The sequence below is a fragment of the Dipodomys merriami genome, unplaced genomic scaffold (genome assembly GCF_024711535.1).
Source record: "Dipodomys merriami isolate MVZ:Mamm:240054 unplaced genomic scaffold, mDipMer1.0.p SCAF_4, whole genome shotgun sequence".
Classification (NCBI taxonomy): domain Eukaryota; kingdom Metazoa; phylum Chordata; class Mammalia; order Rodentia; family Heteromyidae; genus Dipodomys; species Dipodomys merriami.
This window is the reverse complement of record NW_027205603.1, coordinates 32,904,704-32,929,094: the sequence shown is the minus strand read 5'-3', so window position 1 is coordinate 32,929,094 and position 24,391 is coordinate 32,904,704. Positions and strand designations below refer to the sequence as shown.

The following is a 24,391-nucleotide window of genomic DNA, read 5'->3' as shown; positions in this document are numbered from 1 at the left end:
GCATTAAATAGGCATAAATTTTCCACAACCCTTCCCTAATATTAATTTAAGAAAAATCCAACCAATGCTCTGTGAGGTAGGAGCTAGAAGTAGAAGTCATTATTTTCAACCACTGTACCTTTTAGAGGGGGAAAAGGGCAGAAAAGAAACTCGTGAACATGAAATGTGTAGACAAAATGTTAAAACTCACCGGCATAAATTATTTTTATATGGTTCTGAAATACCTGTAGGCTCCCCTTTCTTACCTGCTCATTTATCCATTTGTCAGATAGTCTTCCTGGTGAGTATGTTCTTAGTATGTTCCACTTGATTTTGCCATGAACCTTTAATTGCTAATAAGAAACTAAACAAGATGTTAGTTTAAGTTCAAGTCTATTTATTTAGTCTTTCAGTTAGGAATAGTTTAAATAATTTAAAATGCTAAGATAGTTTACATCCTCTAAGGTTACCAGAATACCCCACTAGCAAATTTTTTTTTGCTTTGTTTTGTTTTTGTTTGATGAAAATCACTTGGTCAGTTTTAAAGATGGACCTAGCAGCATGGAGAGTGTCTGTCATTGTGACATGTGGAAGAAATTTCAGAATAACTCTTCCTAGAATTTTGCTTTGTGTAATTTTTGTTCTCTGAACATGTCCAACATGCTGGAATCCTATTCACACTGAAGTGTCCCTGGTCTCCCTTGCTTACCCACCCACTTACCTATTTGTGCATAGTCTACCTCAAGAGTTGTGGGCAGTCTAGAATCCCCCAGCTTCCTGTGGTCTCCTGGTCTCTCCACCTATTCCTGAGAAATCTCTCTAGCTCAAGAACCATCTGAGGAGAAAATCACAATAATGCCATTAGTCAGTTAAATGAGTCGACAAATATATTGCCTTAAAATGTGTGGAATTCTTTCTGATGGGGGCATAGAATTCCATTTTATATATATATATATATATATATATATATATATATATATATATATATATATATATATATATATATATATATCATATGTATCATATATGTCATATCATATATGATCAGATCATATGTGATATATATCACATTTTCTTGATCCATTCATCTACTGAAGGGCATATGGGTTGGTTCCATAGCTCAGCTATGGTGCATAATGCTACAATAAAAATAGCTGTGCTGGTAGCTTTAGTATAGACTTGTTTGTGATCATTTGGGTAACTGCACAAAAGTGGGATTGATGGGTCATAGGGGAGCTCCATGTGGAGTCTTTTGAGGAACCTCCATTCTGCTTTCCAAAGTGGTTGAGCAAGTTTACAAACTTCCCACCAACAATGCAGTAAGGTTCCCTTTTGATCGCATCCCTTTCAACATCTATTGTTATTAGATTTCTTGATTATAGCATTATAACTCGGATGAGGTGAAATCTCAATGTTGCTTTGATTTGCATTTTTTTATGGCTAGAGAAGTTGAGCATTTTTTCATGTGTCTATTGGCCATTCTGATTTCCTCTTCAGAGAAGTCTGTCTTTAAATCTCTAGCCTACTTCTTAATTGGGCAGTTGTTTCTTTGAGGATTTGTTGTTGGGGGATTAATTTTTTGAGATATGAGACCGTTGTCTATTGTATGGCTAGTGAAGATCTCATAATCCGTGGGCTTTCTATTGATCTTGCTAGCTATGTCCTTTGTCATGCAGAAGCTCTGCAGTTTCATGCAATCCCATTTGTCCAACCTTTCTTTGATTTTTTGTGTTTCTGGGTCATTATTAGGAAAATTTCGGCCTGTGCCAAGGAGCCCAGAATTCTATGCCTCCATCAGGAAGAATTACACTGTCCCATTTGTTAGGAAATGGAAAGACAGAAAAAATTATATTAAGTGAAGTAAACCAGACCAAAGAAACATAGATCCCATGGTTTCCTTATCTGCAATAACTAGTATATGTCTAGGACAAGCAGAAGAGGTCAAAAGCTATGTATGTATGACCATATAAACTGATGCTAAGTGAAATGAACCCCAATATAGGGACACAAGAGCTTTTATCTTTCACTTAACAAAACAATCTCTCTTTCCATCTATGTTGTCACAAATGACAGCATTTCATCATTTTTTAACTGGCTGGATAGTATTTCATTGAGTGTGTGTACCATATACTTTTTTTTTGTCAGTCATGGAGCTTGAACTCTGGGCCTGGACACTGTCCCTCAGCTCTTCAGCTCAAAGATAGTGCTCTACCACTTAAGCCACAGCACCACTTCCAGTTTTCCAGTGGTTTATGGAAGAGAAGAATCTCACAGACTTTCCTGCCTTGACTGGCTTTGGTCCATGATCCTCAGATCTCAGCCTCCTTAGTAGGTATGACTAGAGATGTGAGCCACCGGTGCCTGGCATGTGTACCATATTCTTTATCCCAATCATCAGTTGGTAGATACTCAGGTAAATCCCATCTTTTGGCTTTCATAAATGGCAGTGCAGTAAATATGGGGTGCCAATGTCTCTTCAAAATGCTGATTTCATTTCCTTTGGATGTACACCTAGGAATAAGGTGGGTAAAGCATATTATAGATTATATTTCTAATTTTGGGGGTAGTTTCCATACTCTTTTCTGTAATGGCTCTACCAGTTTACATTCTTACTAACACTGTGCAAGCATTCTTCTTCTTTTTTTTCCTACAACCTTGGCAGCACTTGTTTTCTTTTGTCTTTCTGACAATAAGAGTGAGGTGATACCTCATTGTGGTTTTGATTGTCATTTCCCTAATGATTAGTAAAGATTGCCATCTTTTTATATGCTTGTTGACTAGAATTTCCCTTTCTAAGTAGAATATATCATGTGGAAATACTCACTTGCCCTAATATCTGCTTAAACACAGTTGTGAGATTCCAATCCCATTAAAAAATTAATACTTCCATCTACTCAGAATACTAATGGCTTTAATGAAGATGCAGCATATTGCAAACAAATAATTAGTTTTGCACAGGGAAGCATAAATAGAATCCTAATTAACAAATCACTTTTTCTCAGAGCTTTTAGATTGTAACCATGACAAGTGGAAGTTTTCATGGATAGGTGGAAGAATTTATTTTGTTACTCTTTTTGCATCCATGTGTTTATCTTGAATTAATGGTGTTCTGAGACTATAATCATCAGTGCTCTTTAGTTCTTCTTAGAACACCACACTCAAAATGCCCAGAATAATGCATAGGAACAGAGTTGGGTAATTATATATCATTTTATACAGCCTATTAAGGCCATAACTGGTTTTATTTTATTTTATTATTTTATTTTTTTATTGTGAAAATACTGTACAGAGGGGTTACAATTACATGGGCAAGATAATGAGTACATTTCTTATCAAGCATTGTAGCCTCCTCCTTTGTTTCCCCTTCCCATCCCTTCTCAGCTTCCCCCTGCCCCCCCACCCAATCCTCCCCCCCTCCCCACACCAAAGTTGTAAAGTTCGTTTTCGACATGACAACTTGTACTTGTCATTGTTTTTACATGACAACACATTGTTCAACTTGGAATTTGAGCTACCTATAGCATTTGAGTCATTGTATAGTTTATCTCCTCCCTCATCTTACAGTTTATAAAAATAATGTCAAAAACTAGAAATTCAACTCATGGCAGACCAGTGTTTCTGAGCAGCAGCATTGCTGACATGAGATGAGAACATTTTCTAGGGTCTGTCCTATGCATTGTATGACATATAAAACCATCCTTCAACTCCCTACATTCCAGAGGCACCCATCAATCATAACAATGTAAAACATCTCCAGATGTTATCAAATGTCAAGTGCCCTCCTCAAAGATGTTGAAAATCATCCCAGTTGAGAATCATTTACACAGAAAGATATGGATTGTGTTGTACATTCATCAAAAAAATTATTAAATACGAATGAGCAAAGCATTGACCAAGCAATTGTACAAACAAAATTAAAGCAAACCGTAGATCAAAAAAGAACTAAGAAAATGCTAATAACTATTTAAATAACAGAGTTGCTTAAGTTGTATATTTAATGTAGTTGGCATCACAGAAACCTGTCATTAAGGGAGCTTTACACTTCAAAGAATGTTTGTCTGAAAACAGTGATCTGTAGTTGCTAATGGAGAAAATATAAAGCAGGGACATGGAGAAAATAGCAGGTGCAAGGAGCCTCACAGGCTTTTGTAAAAATGCATATGCACCAGCCCCTTCCTTCCCAAGAATCAGACAACATAAAAATTTACTATTTAAAAAGTACAGTGTACAATCTGTGTCAAGAGCGGAAAGTACATGTTTTGAAAAAGTTTGAAACCACTAATACAAATGGACTGTTACAAATTTAGGTTCATTGCCTGAAAATGGAATGCAATGAGGGTATTGTAAAATAAATATTTGAAATATTAGATACCGGGTATTTCTTGTCATGTACCCAAAGAGCTTTGTTGCTCAAATTAGGTAAAAATGGAGAATAGGTGCTCGAACATAACTTTTGTTGGAAAGTTGTATTACCTCTGAAGAAAGCCAACATTGTTCTGCTTTTTAAATTAAAATCCATTTTATATAACTCAATCTGTTCTAATGTTTAGTTTCCATTCTTGTTCTTGATTCAATATATACTTAAGTATTTGTTCAAGTTTAATATCTCAAGTAACATTGAAGGATTTCTTGGAGACAAGACTCATTAGATATGTTTAAAATATATACATTCTCTGAATTACTCAGAAGGTATTTCAAGCAAAAAACTTGAAACTACTTAATCTAGCATTAATATTAATTTACATAATGGCTATAAAAATATATTATGCCAGAATATCTCATTACAAATATGAAATCTGCAAAAGATATTAATAATGTACTGCTTCTCACAGAAGGTTAATAACAGGATAGAGAATAGTAGAGATGATGTAATTACTTTGATGTGAGCAATATAAAAATGTAATTGATTATTGAAACAGCTTAAGTTTTTTGCTAGGTGATATTGTAGGACTAGGAATTTATCAGTTCAGTGAAATATACTAAATGATTATTAACTTATGGACAATGTAATGCATAAAATTAATAAGCTATGAAAAACAAAATACCATATCATACTATTGCATTGAAATATACAACATACAAAGGACATGTGTATCCTTACCCAAGCCCATACATGTTGAGCCACAAAAGTTTTCATATTTTGTTTTTATTCTTTATTGGGTTTTTTTTTTTGGTGGTGGGGGGGGTGGCGGTGGTAGTGGTCATAGGGCTTGAACTAAGGGCCTGGGCATTGTCCCTGAAGTCTTTTGCTGAAGGCTAGCACTCTACTACTTTGAGCCATAGCTCCACTTATGGTGTTTTTTTTTTTGTTTGTTTTGTTGTCAGTCATGGGGTTTGAACTCTAGGCTTAGGTGCTGTCCCTGAGCTCTTAAGCTTAAGATAAGTGCGCTACCATTTGAGCCACAGCATTGCTTCTGGTTTTCTGGTGGTTAATTGGAGGTAAATCTCACAGACTTTTCTGCCCCGGCTGGCTTTGAACTGGGATCCTCAAATCTTAGCCTCCCAAGTAGCTAGGATTACAGGCATGAGCCACAGGTGCCCAACTTGTTTTTATTCTTATTTTCATCTTTACCATCCAATACTTTTCTCTTATAACCTCTTAAGAGATGGCTGTATTTACATTCATGACGACAAAAATACATCTATATATCATTTTCCATATCAAATACATTTTTTTTTGTCTTTGTGGGGCTTGAACTCTGGGCCTGGGCACTGTCCCTCAGCTCTTCAGCTCAAGGATAGCACACTTGAGCCACAGCACCATTTCCTCAAATACATTTTTGTACCCAAATTTAGTGCATACTAATTTGATTTTTTTCTATTACTTTCCATTTATTGATCTTTCCAATCATTGAAGGAAACAATCAACTAAATTTGCCAAGAGGGGGAAGTACCATAGTTTCCAGAACGTAGTACACTATATATTAAGTATCGAGCTTTCCAGTTTATAACTGCTTTGATGTATCTTCCTTGAATCTGACATAATTGTATTAAGAAAGCATAATTTTCACTGTTGATCCTAAGACTAATCTACTAGAAAATATCAAGGCCAGACTCCTATTTGGGTCCTTTATTTCAAAATTCTTCATGATGACATCTCTCCTCGCTTCTATCTTTGGTGCCATACTTATAATGCCTGCAATTAATTACCCACAAACCACCAGGGAAAGGCTAAGAAGGAACTTCACTCTGTCTGACAGTTCCGTTGGTTTTTAGTTGTGTGCTGGTCTATCTGCCGAGCTGTGATCACAAGCAACTTTATGTAGGCGTGAACAAAATCTTGGACACAGTCCGCTCAATGGAATGGACCAACAGAATGATGGAGATCAAGGATTGCAGTAACCTATACTGCAAGCTGTTAGCTATAATCTAAATTCTCATAAAATGAACGTTCAAATTATTCAAACTAGACTGAGTGAAGAAAAATTGTCTCCTGTAAGACAGCAAGAAATAGGACACTGACATGCAATTTGGTGTGTGGAAGCTTCTGACTCATGTCCCAGGAGGATCAGTTATTTTCATGGACAAAAATTGATTTGGAAATGAATACATAGGAAATAAATGTTACTGCAGAATACTGAAAGGGTGAAATATGAGAACTATTTTTGGATCTCACACTACTGCACTAAATTTTATTTAATAAGTTAATGTCATTGGGTAAACAAAATGTGCTAAACAGGCTAAGTGTTAGGAAGATTAAGAGTACAGTTCCTGACCTTGCAATATTTATAGCTCAATATAAGAGAGAGAGGCAGTGGACAAGGACAGTGCAGAGAGACATGGATGAGACAATAGGAAAGACAAAGACAGTGAGACATTGGTTGAGCAAGCACATGACATCAAAGATAATTTACACAGAGAATTACCATCATGAGGGCTATCAGGATATCTTATCTTCTAGTAAGATTTCCCTTGGCTGGGAGGGTCCAGGTTTATACCTGTTGCTAGATCATAATTAGTGATATTTACCTCATTTCAAACTCTGAAATTTTTCAAATTGAATAATAAATTCTATGATCATCTTATCATGAGGAAATAAGAAAAGAACAGGATGCTGGAAGCAATGAGGTATTCTATGTTGATGGGAAAGCCAAGAAGCAGGGACTGTGCAGCTATGCACAGCAAGGAAAAGAAATAGTCACACCAGAAAGTACCACAATAGATGAAGACAGAAGTAATAATCAAAATATTTAATTTTGTGTGTGTGTGTGTTTGTGTGTGCGTGCGTGCGTGTGTGTGTGCATACGCACATATGTATACTGACCCTGAGGCTTGAATTTAAGGACTAGGGACCATCCCCGAGCTTCTTTTGCTCAGGGCTAGTATTCTCCCTTTTGAACCACAATACCACTTCTGGCTTTTTCTGAGTAGTTTGTTGAAGGTAAGAGTTTTGTGGCCTTTTTTTCCACAGGATGGCTTCAAACGACCATCCTTAGACCTCAGTCTCCTGAGTAGCTAGGATTACAGGTGTGGGCCAACAGTCCCTGGCTAATGCCTAGTTTTTGAGGACTTTGTTTCCCTGTCAGTAAAAAGGCATGAATATAGCCTGTATGGCAAGGCTATTGTGAGGACCAAATGTGCCTACCCATAAGCAAACCCCAAAATAAGCATTTTTAATTAATCAATTAGCACATGAATTACTCATAATCACATTTTATCTTGGAGTATGTCAGTTATTTAATTTTAATGTATCACCAAGTCTATACTGGGTGTTACATGCCTATACCTTGTATGATAAGATTCCTCTCCCAATTTTTCAGCAAAAGTGCCGTATAGGGTGCCATTCCAGGAAGTAAGATGAAGGAAACAAGTCATCCCTTGCCATACAGAATAAGTAAGGTTTTGCATGGAAGCTTCCCTCTTGAATTCAGCAATGAGATATTCACACTTAGTTCCAATTATGTTCTGAAAAAGATCATGCTCTTAAAAGAAAATTTCATAGGAAAGGAAGAAGCAGTTTAGAAAAGCTACAGCCTTGCCCTAAAAAGGCCAAATGGGAGTGGAAGAATTGTCTGGAGTGTATTTAGAACTTACATAAACAGGGAATGAACAAGTGAAAACCCTGGAAATGAAACTCTAAAATATATGTAAAAATGTATGCCTTAGGAAGAGGGCATTGTATGTGTGCATGAAGCTTTAAGTTGAAGAATGGAAAATGATTCCATCTTCATATTAATGTCAGCAGGTAAAGTTATATGAGGTTATGAATTATATATCAAAGGAAATGGCAAAAATGGATGCATCCATATAGTACTTGAAGATGTTAAAGAAAAATACAAAGTTATACCCTTTTGGGTACAACACATGTTTTGAATAGCTTCTCAGATTCCCTAAGAACTTTGCCTCTTCTCACAATGGACAGATCCATACATACTCAACCACAACAACCTACAGACTACTGTTTTTTTTTTTTTAATTCTGAAATTTTTTAAAGTGCTATCATACTTTTGTTAGAAATAAGAAACTGAAATCTGATAAGGAAAATGTCAAAGAACTCTAAATGGGATAAATGAAAATGGAACTTCTTGCATTTCTAGCTGGTTAGTTCTACCCTGAATATACCAAGCACATTTTTGACACCTGTCCTACCATTAGGAGATTTTAATTACCAAAAATCTATTCCTGTAACGTAATTGTTGTTCTTAGTCACAATGCTATTTGTCTGAGTAATAGTAATAGAGAAGTGAAAATATCCATTTTAATAATCCTACACTCTCCGTGTATCTTAATTTGGTACTACTACTTTTAATCTCAAAATTATTTAATAATTTATGTATCTTAAGTCTTCTTTCAAAGCTCATCCAAGTTTTCTCTAACTAGTCCATTAACTGTTACTCTGCATTAAAACATCTGCCATTCATTTCTCATAATCTTTGCAAGGCCTTGAACTTCCTTTTTTTTGTTTTGAGGTTCCCAGAACTGAGCATACTTTTCCAGACAAGATATGCATCAAAAATATTCTCACCTTTTTCTCTTCATGTCAGATACTGAAAAATGTTCACTGTGCTTAAAAAAGGAAGAGATTCAACAAAAGAGCCAACTATCCCCAAAGTAATTGCTTTCATACTTTTCATTCCACATCTATGTTGGATTTAGGTACTGTGGTAAATGAGGTGATAGCTGATACAATGTGGAAATAAGTGAGCTGAGGTAAGAACTGCCAATATGTTTGGTGTACTTCTAAAATGTTCTGCTTATAGATAGATTCAGGGGAAAAATATCTAAAACAAGACAAGTCAGAGGAATATTCTGAGCTAAACATTTGGAACAGTGCTCAAGTTCAACTACACAGTATAGTTTTACAGCTTTAAATTTTCAGGAATTACTTGGGAATTCTTTTAAAAAAACAAAGCCTGTGCATGGAATCAGAAAGCTCTGCTACTTATTTTCTGATAATAGAAACTTTGTGATGGCCTTTCATGTAAAAGCCTGAGTATATCATGAGTGTTTTGAGGTAGTTACATTCCATTAAACTCAATAGCTAAGCTCAGGTCTACACACTCTTTTCTATCTTAAAAAATACACAATGAAAATGATTTGTTTGGTATTGAAACTTTGAAGTTAATGAAAGTCTTCAGAAATGTATTTTTCCCTCAAATTAAGTACTGCTTTGTTGATGTAAGAAGTCTTTTGTATCTGTTTTTGTTGCACAAGTTTGGTACTGTCTTTGCAAAAAAAATTTTTTAAATTAAATGAATGGCTCCCAAAAATTATAGAATGAAAGCACAACAAAGACAGGATAAGATGGTGTAGCATTGTAGTCAAGAACATGGTCACTTACTAATCCATACCTCTAGGTGCTGTCATAGTGTACATTAGACAGAAAATAGCTGGTAGAGTGAAAGCTCTTATGCTAACCTGGGAAGTACAAGCTCCAGAAGTCTAAACAAGGGGAAAGACACAAGGCTGGAGGAGACAGAAAGAATGAAACCAACAGTGCATATTTCCAACTATCATTGGTTGCTGGGCTTGAGTGTTGGTTGCTGGAGTTGACTGACATCTCCATATAGACCTCAGGACCCCACCTTGTACTCTTGAGGTACCTGAACTAGCCCTCAAGATGTTGAAGCGTCAAGATTTCCTCAACTGACACTTAGGGGAAGAGCTTAGTGTCTTTACTTGGAGACATTTAGGTTTATAGGTATGGTGGCAGCAGAAATGGAGCCTATGCTTCATGGCCATCAGAGTGGTCTCAGCCATGCTTGGAAGCCAAAGTCACTGGCCAAAGTCTGAACATGAGGCAGACTGAGTCCATTTGGTAGAGTGAGATTGGACTCACTGTAAACAGTTTCCTGTACTGTTTTGAATTTTAATTTTATCATCTATAAAATCAGAGTCCTCATAGACATCATTTCACTGTCATGACAAAAATTGAATGTCTTAATATAGTTAAAGGGGATTAGAAAGTACCTCCCAAACTGGTCTGAACCATGAAGACGTTATTTTACATGTGGAGCTAATTGGATGACTGCTAAGAACAATACAGTGACCACTCAAGTGTATAATTTTGGTGCATTTCAAAAAATAATAATAAAACCCAGTGCATTGTAGCCTTGCTTTTATGAGCAGGAGGGAACTTCTGTTCCTTTCCTTGAGATTTATGTTAGTTGGGAGCCATTTTCAGAGACAACTTTAGGATAAATGCATGGGATTATTATTGAAACTATTTTATTTTTCCAAGTTAGCCAAGGGAACGTGATGTGCAGTCCTTCACCAAATAGATCATTGAAACAATAATGGGAATCTAAATCCAGTACTAAAGTGAAGCCTAGATTCTAAGCTGCAGGTTTAGTCTTCTCTCTTTAAGTAGTCATTTGCGCTCTGGCTCTTTCCCTTCCCACCCAGTGTTTACTACTCAAAATCAGTGACAGGATCCCTACCAGAGAGATTTCCCCTTTTTTACTTTAGCTCCACGTGCACCTGATTGGAACACACATCGAGACATCGAGACAGTCCTAGCAGAATAATTCCATTTTCTGTCCTATTACTGTGGGAAGCCAGGCTGTGCCTGTGGAAGCCACTTGTCCAGCTCACTAAGCTCAAGACTTCTCATTCAGCCAAGCTCAGCATGCAGATCATCTATTCTGAGACTGCATTGTACCAACATATGCAGCTTTGAAACCGAGAGATACAGTGACAAGCATTCTCTTTCAAGGGCCTTTTGACCCAAAGAGAACTGTGAGGATGCATAAGATGGGTATACTTACGTGGTGTGTACCATGTTTTACTGATGTTACTGTTACTGTACCAGTGATCAGCATTGCTCATTATGTGCAAACTGCCCATCTTTTATGCTCAGCTTTCCAAATGGTTTATTCTAATACAATAGCAAAAGTCACTAGTAGCTAACACTTATAATTCTAGAAACTCAGGAGGCTGAAATGGAGGATGGTGATTCAGAGCCAGCTTGTACAGGGAAGTCCATGAGACTCTTTATCTCCAGTTAGCAAACAAGCCAAAAAATCAGAAGTGGAGTTGTGTGGCTACCTTGGGCATAGAAGCATACACATGCATATATATGTGTCACAGTAGGTGGCTTGTGAATTTACACTGAGCCAAGCAATACACAAATGGAAACTTCAACTAAGTGCTAGTGGCTCATACCTGTAATCCTAGCTACCCAGGAAGTTGAGATCTGAGGATCACAGTTTGAAGCCAGCCTAAGCAGGAAAGTCTTTGAGACTCTCTCCAGTTAACCACCAAAAAACCAGAATTGGAACTGTGGCTCGAGTGATAGAGCACTAGTCTTGAACACGAAGGCTCAGGGACTATGAGTTCAAACCCCAGAACATGTACACACATGTGCACACACACACACACACACACACACAAGCATATGCACGCACACTTGCACACACACAAGGAAATTTTAAGTCTATTGCCCTGTCTCATTGATTTGTTATAATTTATCTTCTAAGAACTGTCACATTAACTCCCTGCTAGAAACAATTCCAGTTTTAGCTTCTTTAAAAATCAAAGTGTCAAATATTCCTTCAGAAAACACCCCAGAATGTCAGGATTTTTCCTTTGTAGGGAATACAATGTGGTAGTGTTTTATAAATTCCACGAGTTTTTTTTCCTCCCTCAGCAGCAGTTTTCTGGTTTTCTTTTAATGTTTTCCCTAAAAAAGATCTTACTTTCTGTACCTTTGCCAATGATTGATTTATAGGTCACATTCTGTCTTTGATTTCTCATGTTTTAGTGGTTTTGGTAGACTAATATTGCCTAGTTTCACTCACCCTTCAGCATGGTCAGACTGTTCCTGATGTCTGCTTTCAGTTTTTAAATAGAAGAAATAATAACTACCTAGTTTGAAAAGCTCTTTGGGATTATGGGTTTGGTTAATATGCTCTAAAAACAATTTCAAAAACACTGTAGTAGAAGATTATAAATGACTTTTTATGTGATTGCATCCCCTGGTGTTTTGAAATAAAAACACAATAAAGAGAATAAAAGCACTTGGTGAGAAAGGGTAATCCTGAGTTGATGTCATTTACATTTAGATTTAGTCTTATTTATTCTTGCAAGCCTTGCTTCAGGTTTTAAATTGAGAGTACATAGAAATTAAAAGCCCTCATGTGCTTACATATATTTTGAAAAGTTGTGATGCCTAAATTCAGTTGACTTCTAAGAATTTAAATAACTGTTGTAAACACAGGGAGTTAGGAAATGCAGTTATGTTAATGAAACAACTTTATTGAAGTAATTACTAATAACGGTTATCTACTATGGGATTTTCATAGAAGGAGGAGTTTAGATCATTAGGATACCCTTACATACAAGGCTGTGCTCTCAGATCTGATAGGCACGAGAACATGCCATATTATATACAAATATAGACATTTATGTATGTGCCTTATACTGGTTCATTAGTTTCAGCTTGATAATGGTGTGCAAATGATAAACATTCAACACAAATCATAATGTTAATTTTGTGTATGTGGTGCTGAGCAAGCACTATATCCTCAGGCCCATACTTATAATTTTGAGTATTGATCTTTTCCTGGGTTAGCAACATCAGTCAGTCCTCTCTGACAACAGTGGCAGCAAGTCACAACTGCTAGTCAGACAGGAGATCATGAGAGAGTTCACTAACCATCTCCAGTGTGCAACGTTGCAGAGCTGTGATGGTCAGTAGATTAGGTGTATTCAAAGTATTTTGACTCAACAATATTCAACATAATGATGGCTTCCACCCCATTGTAAGTCAAGGAGCATCTGTAGCCATCAGAGTCTTCTTCCCACTTTTGATGAGTAGTTAATAGCCTATAGAACAGTGTTTCATAGTAGACAACTTTCCTATTGGGATTCAAGAACTGGATGATATTTCCAGATAGCTTGTATGACTATTAGTCTGTTTCATACATCATGACATGAGATATTCAGATAGACACTCTCAGGGACCTATGTCAAACTAAAGTTCTAGGATTATTACTCTACTTCAAATGATAAGTCCACAGCAAAGGATGCCTTTTAAGATTGTTGGATAAGCAGAGGTCCTGTAGAGACGTTAGTAGCGTCTCCTGGACAGGGTATAGTTAGATGAGTTGTAAAAGTCCAGGGTGACAGGCCTGGCTTGATGATGGAGACACTTGCACAAGGACATGATTGTTCTCCAGCTACAAGCTTCCAATCAAAAGGAAAATGGGGGGGGTTGATACATGTATTTTTGGCACCCCAAAATTGCCCCCAAAGAAGACATGCACATCTGTATACCCACATTACCCAATTCCTGCAAAATCCATATATTTTATATGAAATGAAATATTATAAAGTAACAATCTTGAAGAACTTATATGGTGTTAGAGTGATTCCCTGGTTATTTCTATACTTTTATCTTTTTTCTGCTTAAAGATGTTTGTTCCTGTACCAACCAGTATTAATTGGCTGTAAAAATTTGGACTAATATCTCTGAAAAAATAATCTATGCTTAGGGTGTATCTCAGTGGTAGAGTGTTTGCCTACTATGTATTAGGCCTTGGAATCCATCCTCAATACCTCAGAAAAGAATAAAAAAAGAAAAATGAAACAAAAAACATCACAATAGTCTCTGAAAGTTGAATATTTGTCCTCTCATTGTTGCTTATAGAGCTGTGGTCAAGTGGTAGAGCACTAGGCATGAGCAAAACAGCTGAGAGACAGCACCCAGGTCCTGAGTTCAAGCCCTGGGACAAGCACATACACAAAATAATTGCTTCCCTTTTCTAGGAAAGTAATTTATTGAATCAAGCAAATACAACCAAGGGCTGGTGGATCTTGCCTGTCACCCTAGCTAATTAGGAGGCTGAGACATGAGGGTCAGGGTTCAAAGCCAACCTGGGCAGGAAAGTCCATGAGACACTTATCTCCAATAAACTACTCAGAAAAAGCCAGAACTACCATTGTGGTTTAAGTGGTAGAGCACTAGCCTTGAGCAAAAAGAAGCTCAGAGACAGAGCCCAGACCCAAAGCTCAAGCCCCAGGACTGGCAAAAAAAAAAAAAAATCAAGCAAATACAATTCAAATCTCACTAATTACACAACCTTTTCTAAGGGCTTACTTCATGTTCATCCTAGGATAAAGAGGCACTAAAGATAACTAAAATGTGCAATGTGATCTCTGGTAGCTCATAGTCAAATGCAGCAGATTTTTTTTTAATGAGAAAATAAATGTTTATTTTTTTTATTTTATTTTTGTCAGTCATGGGAGCTGAACTCTGGGCCTGGGTGCTGTCCCTCAGTTCTTCAGTTCAAGGCTAGCACTCTACCACTTGAGCCACAGTGCCACTTCTGGCTTTTTTCTGCTTATGTAGTGCGGAGGAATCAAACCCAGGGCCTCATGCATGAGAGGCAAGCACTCTACCGCTGAGCCACCTTCCCAGCCCTGTTTATTTATTTATTTTTTTTAAAAGAGTACACATGGTTGTCAAAATATATGGTCACAAAGTTACATAGGTAAGTTACTTTGGTGAAAGATGACAAGATTTTCAAGATTGACAGCACAGAGCATCATAATAGCCAGGTCTTAGAGGAGCTGACATATCTAGGAAACATTTCAAGAGGTAGAAGGGAAGGAAGGTATTATTAACAAAGGGCGTGATTGTGCATGGCGTTTATAAGCACAAGAAATGTTCATGTTAGGAAACAAGACCACAGACTCATAGCAAAGCAACATCGCTATCAAGTGATAGCAGGAAAGAAATGTTAGCACACTGTAAGGCCTTCAGAACTATGGAGGGAAGGTTTTGTTTGCCTATGTTGTTTTTTAAGAGTTGTGATTTTGCTATGTAGTCCAAGTTGGCCCCAAACTAATGACCTAGTTCAGGTTTTCTAAGTACTTGGATTATAAGTGTGTACTACCATGCCTTCATAAATGCTTTTGAAGGACTTCTGAATATTCTCATTGTAATCAAAGAAACTACTTTTATTAGGGTTCTCTAGAGAAACAAAACCAACAGTATGTATGTGTGTACTTGGGGAAAGATGGAGAGAGAGAATCATAGACAGAAAGATTTCTTATAACTGGGCACTGGTGGCTTACAACTATAATCCTAGCTATTGGGGTTGAAACCTGAGGATCACAGTTCAAAGCCAACCCAGTTACTAAAGCCCATGAGACACATACCTCCAGGTAACCACCAAAAGCCAGAAGTGGACTTGTGACTCAGTGGTAGACTGCTAGATTTGAGTGCAAAAGCTAAGCGACAATATTCAAGCCACAGGACCAGCACAAGAAAGAAAGAGACGGAGACAGAGAGAGAGAGAGAGAGAGAGAGAGAGAGAGAGAGAGAGAGAGAGAGAGAGAGAGAGAGAGAGAGAGAGAGAGAGAGAGAGAGAGAGAGAGAGAGAGAGAGAGAGAGAGAGAGAGAGAATGAGATCTTAAGAAGAACTGGATCTCCCTCTGAAATTGCTAGCTCATCCAAAAGATTTTGCTATGGACTTTGGTAAAGCAAAAGATACAGAAGTGAGTGAAAAGATTTTAAAATCTTAAGCTGCACAAGTAAGTAGAAGATCCCAAAAGAGCAAATCATAGACAGCATCTTTCCAGCCAGTTCCTAAGTGAAGAGTGTTTACTCACTAACAACATTCTTATTTGTAATGTGCTTTAAATATTAAAACATAGGGTAACTTAATATTATAAATGATAGGTAATGCCATGTCCAAAAAAGAGAGGAAGAACTTGTTCACGTGATTATAGAGGCTGAGAAGTCCTTGCATTTGTAGTTGCATTTGGCAAGCTGGAGTTCCGGGAGAAACTGAATGAGTAGGTCCTGAAATCTAGCCTATTTCAGATTTAAGGAGAGACAATGTCTTGGTTAGGTCAGCTGTTTGGAAGGAGGATTCCAGGCCCTCAACAAATTGAATGGTACTCACCTGCCTTGAAAGTGCCACCTGCTTTACTCAGTCTACCAATTCAAATACCAGCATTATCCAAACACACTCTCATAGATGCAGCAAGATAAACACTGACCAAACATCTGGGAACTACTTGCCTAATCAAGTTGACACATAAAAATGAATAATTAAACACCCTTAGATGCTTTTAAGCATCTAGTGCAATTCTTCCTGGCTAACAAGTAAACTGTCCATTTACTCTGAAACTTTTTTGTGGGGAAGGAACCTCATAAAACCACAAAAACTCTGCACAGTATCTGAAGATCATTGAAATAGAATTGAAATATAGGTAAAATATCCTATTTTCTGCAGTTCTTGGAATACAAATACTTCAAATGTTATATATTACCAGATTTGAGAATATTTACATCCATATAGTGTAATGTCTTGGGGCTAGACCTTAAACTGAAACAAGACATAAGACATTCATCTGTTTCTTACATATATATGTGTATACATATATGTATCTATATGTATATATATAAATATATGTGTATATAGATACACATATAGATACACATATATAGATACACATATAGATACACAACAATCTGAAGGTAATTTTCTGAACTAAAAGTAGTGCACCTGCACGTTGACTGCAACATGAGACCAGCTGGGGAATTTCCAATTTGTTACCATAATGTCAGTGCTCAAAATGTTTGGAATTTTGAAGCATTTCAGATTTTTCATCTTCAGATTAGGGATACTCAACCATAGAGCTCTTACTCTGCTACAATAATTTATTAATGTTATTTTCAGAGTTGACAGCTCGCTCATCATTATGACTCAGAATATGTTGATATGCTCTAGTGGTCCAGAGCATGTGTTGGTCTACTTAGGTCTGAATCCCAGTCATGCCTCTTCTAAGTTAAGTGATTTTAAGCCTCTGAAGTTCCATGTGTCTTTGCATTTATCATTTGTAAAATTTAGATAATAATAATAATATTTAACATAAGTTGTTACAACAGTTAAACCAACTAACACATACTAGTGAAAGGATGTACAGAGAACAAAAATCTGATGTGGGAATTACTAAAAAAATAGGTACAATGTTTATAACCTCATGTCTTTTATTGTAAAATGCTGTTTCAGCCTTGCTCCAAATTTCTTTAGTATTGGTACTTTCTGAGCAAAAAAAAAAAATATATCCAAAGCAGTAACATGATATACTCAATTAACTTACACTTTGGATAGACTAAAACCAAAACTTCAGTGTCTTAGTTGGCTTGAGAATGACACCAGATTTAGCAAATGAGTTAGAGAAGATGAAATAGAAAGTAACACATTTATAGAATATGCACAGGCAGTGGAGTAATTGATTCACTTCACTACTTCTGTTTGCGTTAGTTTGTTACAGTCAAAGAAACTGTCCATATTTTAAACTGTGCTTTGGCATCTCAGCATTAAAAATATTTGCAAACAAGCCAGTGTACTCCAACAACAGATGAGGCTGGAAAATGCTCAGTGGAGTTCTTTGTCAGGTCTTGAGTTGTTATGTATAAGGAGCAGACTTGAGCTAGTCTACCTGTAGGCTGAAGTTTGTCTGATCCATGGAACAGCACCCTTGGGTAAGTCACTGAAACTCAAGGCCCTTAAGTTAATTATCACTGTGACCAAAATGTCCAGCTCCTTCTTCCTTTGTGTGTTATCTCTGATTCCTACCAAACCACCAGAGTAGATGATAAATACTCCTATCTGTTTAGATAAGTTGTTTACATGACATGAGATATATTTACAGGTGATATGTGAGGAATTCTTTGACTTTGAATTTAATACAGTGAATGTATCAGTCACTCTAAAACACAGGTTTAGGTAAATCTTTGAAGTGCCCCCTAGTGCTGACTGCAGGCTTAGAGGCCTTGGTAAGTTCCTGGTGCTTGGATAACCTTCTTATATGAAGTTAAAAGGTAATGGAATATAATGCCTATAAATAAAGTTTGTTTCTTTTTGCAAGTAACACTAAATATATATATATATATATATATATGTATATATATATGGTAGTATTAAAACGTCTCTATTATCATGCACTTGTTCCTCTATCAGTTTTGAAAAGTAACTTTTAACATTGTTCATTTTCCTTGTCTAAAAAGTCGAAACCAATTCTTTGAAGTTGGTTGTATTTGTCCATTTGATTATTACCTTGGGAAAAATTCTTTCTCTAAAGAGGACTGCTTTGCCCATTTATCGAGGGACTAAACATAGCAGAGGATTAAGTCTGAATGGAGTGATTACTGCCTTCAAAAACTGAAATCATGAAAAGTATTTGTTGTTGTTATGGCTGTGGCTTGAACTGTTTAATAGTTAAGCAATTGAACTACCCTGAAAATACCCTCCTTTCCTTGTCTTCCTAACTTGCAAATGTGTGGCTAAATTTTTAGGCACTTGCCATCCTTACATTCATTCTGTAGCTCTGGAAAATTTCAGAAAGAAAAATGTAATCATTGTGCCTGCAGCTTTTGTTGCTATCCATTATTCTTCTACCCATTCTGAGCCATGGTTATGGTGGTATATACTATTTATGAATATTACGATGAAGTTAAATTTTTTTAATTGGAAGGCTTTGATGTTGAAACCAGTTTTAGTCTATTGTGAAAACGGCATTTTTTTTTCCTTTTCAGAGATAAACTCATAATGCACTGGGCAGTGCCTCTGTGTTATTTTTCATTATTCTTTTCTTTCAGAAACCATGCCATTCATTTAATTCTTCATTACAATCTCACTGCAATATGTATACATGGTGTGCAAAATGAGCCATTTTGTTTTAAAACAGATTGCAGATGAAAGGAAACCATTCATTTCTTGCTTGCTTGCTGTAATTACTAGAGCACTAATTACTCCAAATCACTGACATCCAGGGTCAGTAAGGATGACAACAGAAACATCAAAGAAAAGATGTGGCTTGCTTGCTGTGACCGATTTTTTTCATATTCCCAGGCGCAGTCTTTCTTTTTTTAATGGCTACTGTTTTCCAGTTTGATAGTGAACAACAAAAATACAAAAACAAAAACAACACATACCCACAGTCAAGATTGCTGAATGTTTACTCTTATTTCATTCGCAGTTTGACGGTGAGAACATGTATATGAACATGACAGAGCCGAGCCAGGAGTATGTGCCAGCCAGCCAGGTGGGTTAATTAATCTTCTCTGCCTTGTTTCAAATTGTAATTAAACAAATTCAAAGAGTTGCATTGCAAATGAGTCGCACTATCAGTAACTGCCGCAATCAGGAATAATCATAATTTATAAACAAAGCATTTAAGCCTTGTTTCCAGTTAATGAGATAGAGCTGATAAAATACCAGAGTTGGCATTTGTGAAAAGATGCTACAGTGTTTCCTCTCCAGAACGGCAAGCAGCTGTTTTGCCAGCGTGATCTTTCCTAAACAGTTGTTTTACCTTTAGGAAATAAAGTCTTTACAGGTGCAGGTTATTTGCGCTTCTGACTGTAGACAAGTTAATCATTATAAGCAACACATGTCACAAATAGCTTTCATTGTCAACTGTTGGGGCTATTTTCAACAGCATGTTACTTTCCTCACCAACATCACATGGCCAATGGGCCCTTATACATTGCTTTGAGGCTCTTCTGGGGTGGAGTGCGCGTGTTGGGGGTTAGTTTTCAAGCCCCCAAGCAAGATATGATTGAAAGCCTTCAAGGGCACCTTGTATCCATTTCAATGGGAATGGCTGACATGCTATTTAATCATGAGAAGTGACAACACCAAAGTCCAATGAGAATGTTGATGGTTACATTTATAAAAGTAAATGCCTGGTCATTTATTTTTAGATACTTAAGACCAGGCCTTTTAATCCAGAGAGAGCATTTAAAGCAAAATTATAACTGCCCTAGGGTGCCAGTGTAACATAAAATATAAAAACACTGTAGGCAAAAATAAATAAGTGGATAAATGAGAGTAGGGAGAGTTTATGGGAGCACTTAGCAGGCATGAACCTTTTTTTCTAGAATGGTAAAATAATAGTTGCTTGAAATTTCGCCTATCAGTCACTATTGTTTAAATTCTAGCATAGTAATTTTCAGTACTTATTTATCTGTTTGAATAGATTGGATGACTGTGAAGGGAGGTGGGCAGAGAAGAGTACAAAATTGTTTTTTTTCATGCCTGTTGTCACGGAATTAAATCCAATGTGTATATGTTAGAGATGCAGCCCATGAGCAAAATGTCTCCTGCTTAACTAGAAACAGGCAGGCATCCATGAAGCCTGAATTTATTTAAGAATCATTATGATCACTGCCTCCTCTGGCACCAGTTCTAGACACTCTGCTACATTGTTCAGCCACAAAGGTCATCCTAAAGTTCAAAGACCCTGACTACATTTCCTCCCATTCAATTGAGTCAATCAGTATAAGAATACCTTCGGAAGGCGAGCTATGCATTTAGAATTCTTTCTCAGCTAAATTCCACCCGCTAAGTAGCCTCCTCCATCCATAGGTAGTTCTGAATAGGACTGTTTGATTAAAAAAATGAAAAATGTTACTATTAATTTTCTTCTAACCATCAATCCCAAAACTGTACTGACAAGTTTAGTATTACTATTAGATTAAAGCAAGCCGGTACCTTCTCTTTGGTGCCGTTAGGGTTTTGAAGTGTAAGGGCTAATTGAATTTGTTTGAAACAGTAGAAACACAAACTCAATAAATGATTACTGTTATAAAGCAGCTGCTTCCTTTCAGAGAATCGTTATGTCTGTCTTAAAGAGTTTTGGATAAAGGATTGGAAATTTAGAACATATGCATCATAACAACTCGGCTCCTTAGATTTCTAAATTCAAGTACAATTGGTAATATTAAGCCCTTACTGAAACCAAACAACTAACATTATATTTTTTAATATGTCTGTCAGGAGTTACTAAGAATATTTCCAATACCGGTGGAAAAATTATAAAGGAGAAATAAAAAGATCCAAATACGTTTATGCTTTTAAAAGATATGGCAGGTTTGTGAGCCAGAAGCAAACTATTTTTAAAATGTGTAGTATATATGAAAATGTTTTTTAAATGAGCTGTTTTAAAAATTAGACTAATGTAAGATAATACGTCCCCTAGAGGCGAATAAACTTCACAAATTACGTAAGTTAAATAGCTTTAGCTAAATTTTACACTTAACATTCCTTTTGTTTACTGTAATATAGTATATTCAAGAATTCATTACCTGGTATTCTTTTAGGGAATTTTAATCAATTTACCCCTTGAGGCAGTCATAAATAAGATTTTAGTCATCCTACAGGAAAAAAAAGTAGTTTTGTTCCTTTTCCTACATTGCATCAAACATCTGCATCGTTTAATAATCCAAGACAACTTGCCTCATAGTACACTCAACAATTATAATTCCTGTTCAATTTTCAAATCAGTACATGCTTTGGGACTTATAGAGTAAGTTGCTAAGTAGCAACATATGGTGCACTACTGTTTCTGTGATGTTGCTGCAAGCATATAGCATAACTCTAAACTTGAAATGATTTTTATAGAAAGCCAATGCTGGAACTGCTCCAGCCCTGAAAATACACTGTAAAAATTAATGGTATTCTTTTAGACAGTCCCAAAGGGCTCTTTGGCTCTATCTACTGCATGTATTCCATACCTCTTAAGCTGGTGTATACAAATCCTTAATTTTTTGCATATAACTTTGTAGTTGATCAGCAGCATTTATATTGAAAATACTGTTCCATAATAAGACTAACTATGTAATAAAAATGTGTATCATTTCCACGACACACTAGCACAATTTGTAGAATATTGGCTGTTTTCTGCTATCAGAGCAGTAAGTGTGCTGGTCACTCAATACTTTCAAGGCCATTTAACTTTTTCTTACTCAGGATACAATTTGAACTATGCAATGCAAGATTTCCTTTTGTATTTCTCTATGTGTATGTCCCTATTTACTTTTTTACTTTTTGTGTGTGTATATGGAAGCCATGTTGCTTGATAGCTCATGAATTTGCAGGATTGTTCCTGTTTGCAGCATGGTATGTGAGTGGACCAAGGAAGGGAAAAAAACTCAAAGTAAAAGAGGGAGAACAGCCCTTCAGGGATCTACACCTCCTGTTAAACTCCGTGTATGTGATGGAGTTGACAGTAGAGGAACTTAAAAAAGATTCAAAGTAGCAGATATGAGGATGAACAAATCTAGAGTTCCAATGCACAACATGACATAACAATATATTGGGGATTTTTGTTAAGTATACTGACTTACCAAGCCTTTGTGTGTGTGTGTGTGGTACTGAAGCTTTAATTCAGTGCTTGGGCACTGTCTCTGAACGTTTTTTTGTCAAGGTTAGTGCTCTACCACTTTGAGCCACAGTGCCACTTCCAATTTTCTGGTGGTTAATTGGAGATCAGAGTCTCACAGACTTTCCTGCCTAGGCTGGTTTTGAACCATGGTCTTTAGATTTCCGTCTCCTGAGTAATTACAATTATAGGTGTAAGCCACCAGCACCTGTTGTTAACAAGACTTCTGACTGCTCTTGAGCCAGATTAAAAAAGGGTACACATTAGCCTGCTGTTGGTGGCTTATACCTGTAATCCTAGCTACCCAGGAGGTTGGTCTCTGATAATCACAGTTCAAAGCCAGCCTGGGGAAGGCAAATCTGTGAGATGCTTATCTTCAATTAAGTACAAAAAAGAAGCCAGAAATGGAGCTGTAGTTCAAGTGGTAGAGTGCTATCCTTGACCAAAAATGTTTAGCACTCAGTCCCAGAGTTCAAGCCTCAGGACCAGCTGAAAGGGAAAAAGGTAACTGTGGGGTGATGGGTATATTCATTGCCGTCACTATAGCAGCCATTTTACTGTCTATAGGTTTCTCATAACATCATATTATATATACTGAATATATAGAAATATTTTTTAATGTTCTATGCCAGTATGCAAGAGAACAGGACAAAGCAGGAAAAAAATTTCCCATAGGAGTTGGATTCCACCAGAATCTTCTCAGCCCAGTCAAATAGTCAGACTGTGGGGTCCAGCTCTCTCTCTAATAAAGTCAAGTCCCTTTCTCTAGCCAGAGATATACTATACTATCTTTCAAACTTACTTTGATATGCCTCACTAAAGATACAATTATCTTTAGTGAATGAATTAATTCATCAATTCACCAAAGGGATGAATGAATGAATGACTGTATCAAAGGAAATAAAAGAGATGTTTGGTTTTCTTCACCAGAACTTTTTAAACATAACCAAGATTATATTATGTTTTATTATTTTTAAATAGTTTTGATTGCAACTGCTGCTCCTCATTCTTTCTTCATCTACGGCAATTTCAAGATACCCTTCTCTATGTTTCCTCTCCACTCTCTGTCATCTGCTCATGTGAGAAACATTTCACTCTTTACACACAAGAACTCTGATCTTTCCACCCCTGCCTCAAGGGTTGTACTGCGAGAATAAAAGGTGGTGAAGGATTGACTGATATTTTTATATAAGAAGTAACCCCATGATGGCAAGAATCAGACAAAAATTCATGTTCAGTGATGGAGAAGTTTAGGTTATTTGATTGTGTTAACTTTTTTCAACAAATCAGTGTCTTCTGACCTTGGCTTTTATTACATTTAATAAAATACACCCTATCTTCTGTTTTGTTTCTCTAAGCCTCTTGCTTCCTGTGTTTTCTCCCTCTGTCCTTCCATCCTTTCTTTCCTTTCCCTCTTGTTCTTTCTGTGAATAGTTACACTTTACGCTTGAATGGATTTTTGTTATTAATTCTGAACATCATAGTGATAAATAGTAAATTTCCTGACTTGAGCTCATATTTCAGTTTTTTTCAGCTTGTGATCAGTTTTCTCTATGCTTTTTCTCCTTGATAACCTTTACTTGAATTTTGTCTTTTGATTGAGTTCTCAAATCTCAATGTTAAAAATAACAATGGCAAATCTATGGTTTGGACAAGTCTCCCTAAAAGATCCATGTGATAAAGGTTTTCTCCACATGGTGGCAGTATTGGGAGAAGTTGCAACTTCCAGGAAGTAAGTCCAGTTGCAAGCCTTCAGGTCAGGAAGGGCCTGCCCTTGTAGGGGATTCTG

At 36.6% G+C, this 24,391-nt stretch overlaps 1 protein-coding gene across 4 annotated transcripts in view; it reads left to right on the top strand.

Annotated features, from left to right (window-relative positions):
• Positions 1-24,391, top strand: part of Tox (thymocyte selection associated high mobility group box) — a 308,061-nt gene that overhangs the window by 136,615 nt on the left and 147,055 nt on the right. For all 4 annotated transcript variants that reach the window (XM_069990773.1, XM_069990774.1, XM_069990776.1 and 1 more), the window contains exon 2: positions 19,417-19,482. In XM_069990773.1, the coding sequence (XP_069846874.1) occupies positions 19,417-19,482 (66 nt within the window). The remainder of the gene's footprint in view (positions 1-19,416; positions 19,483-24,391) is intronic.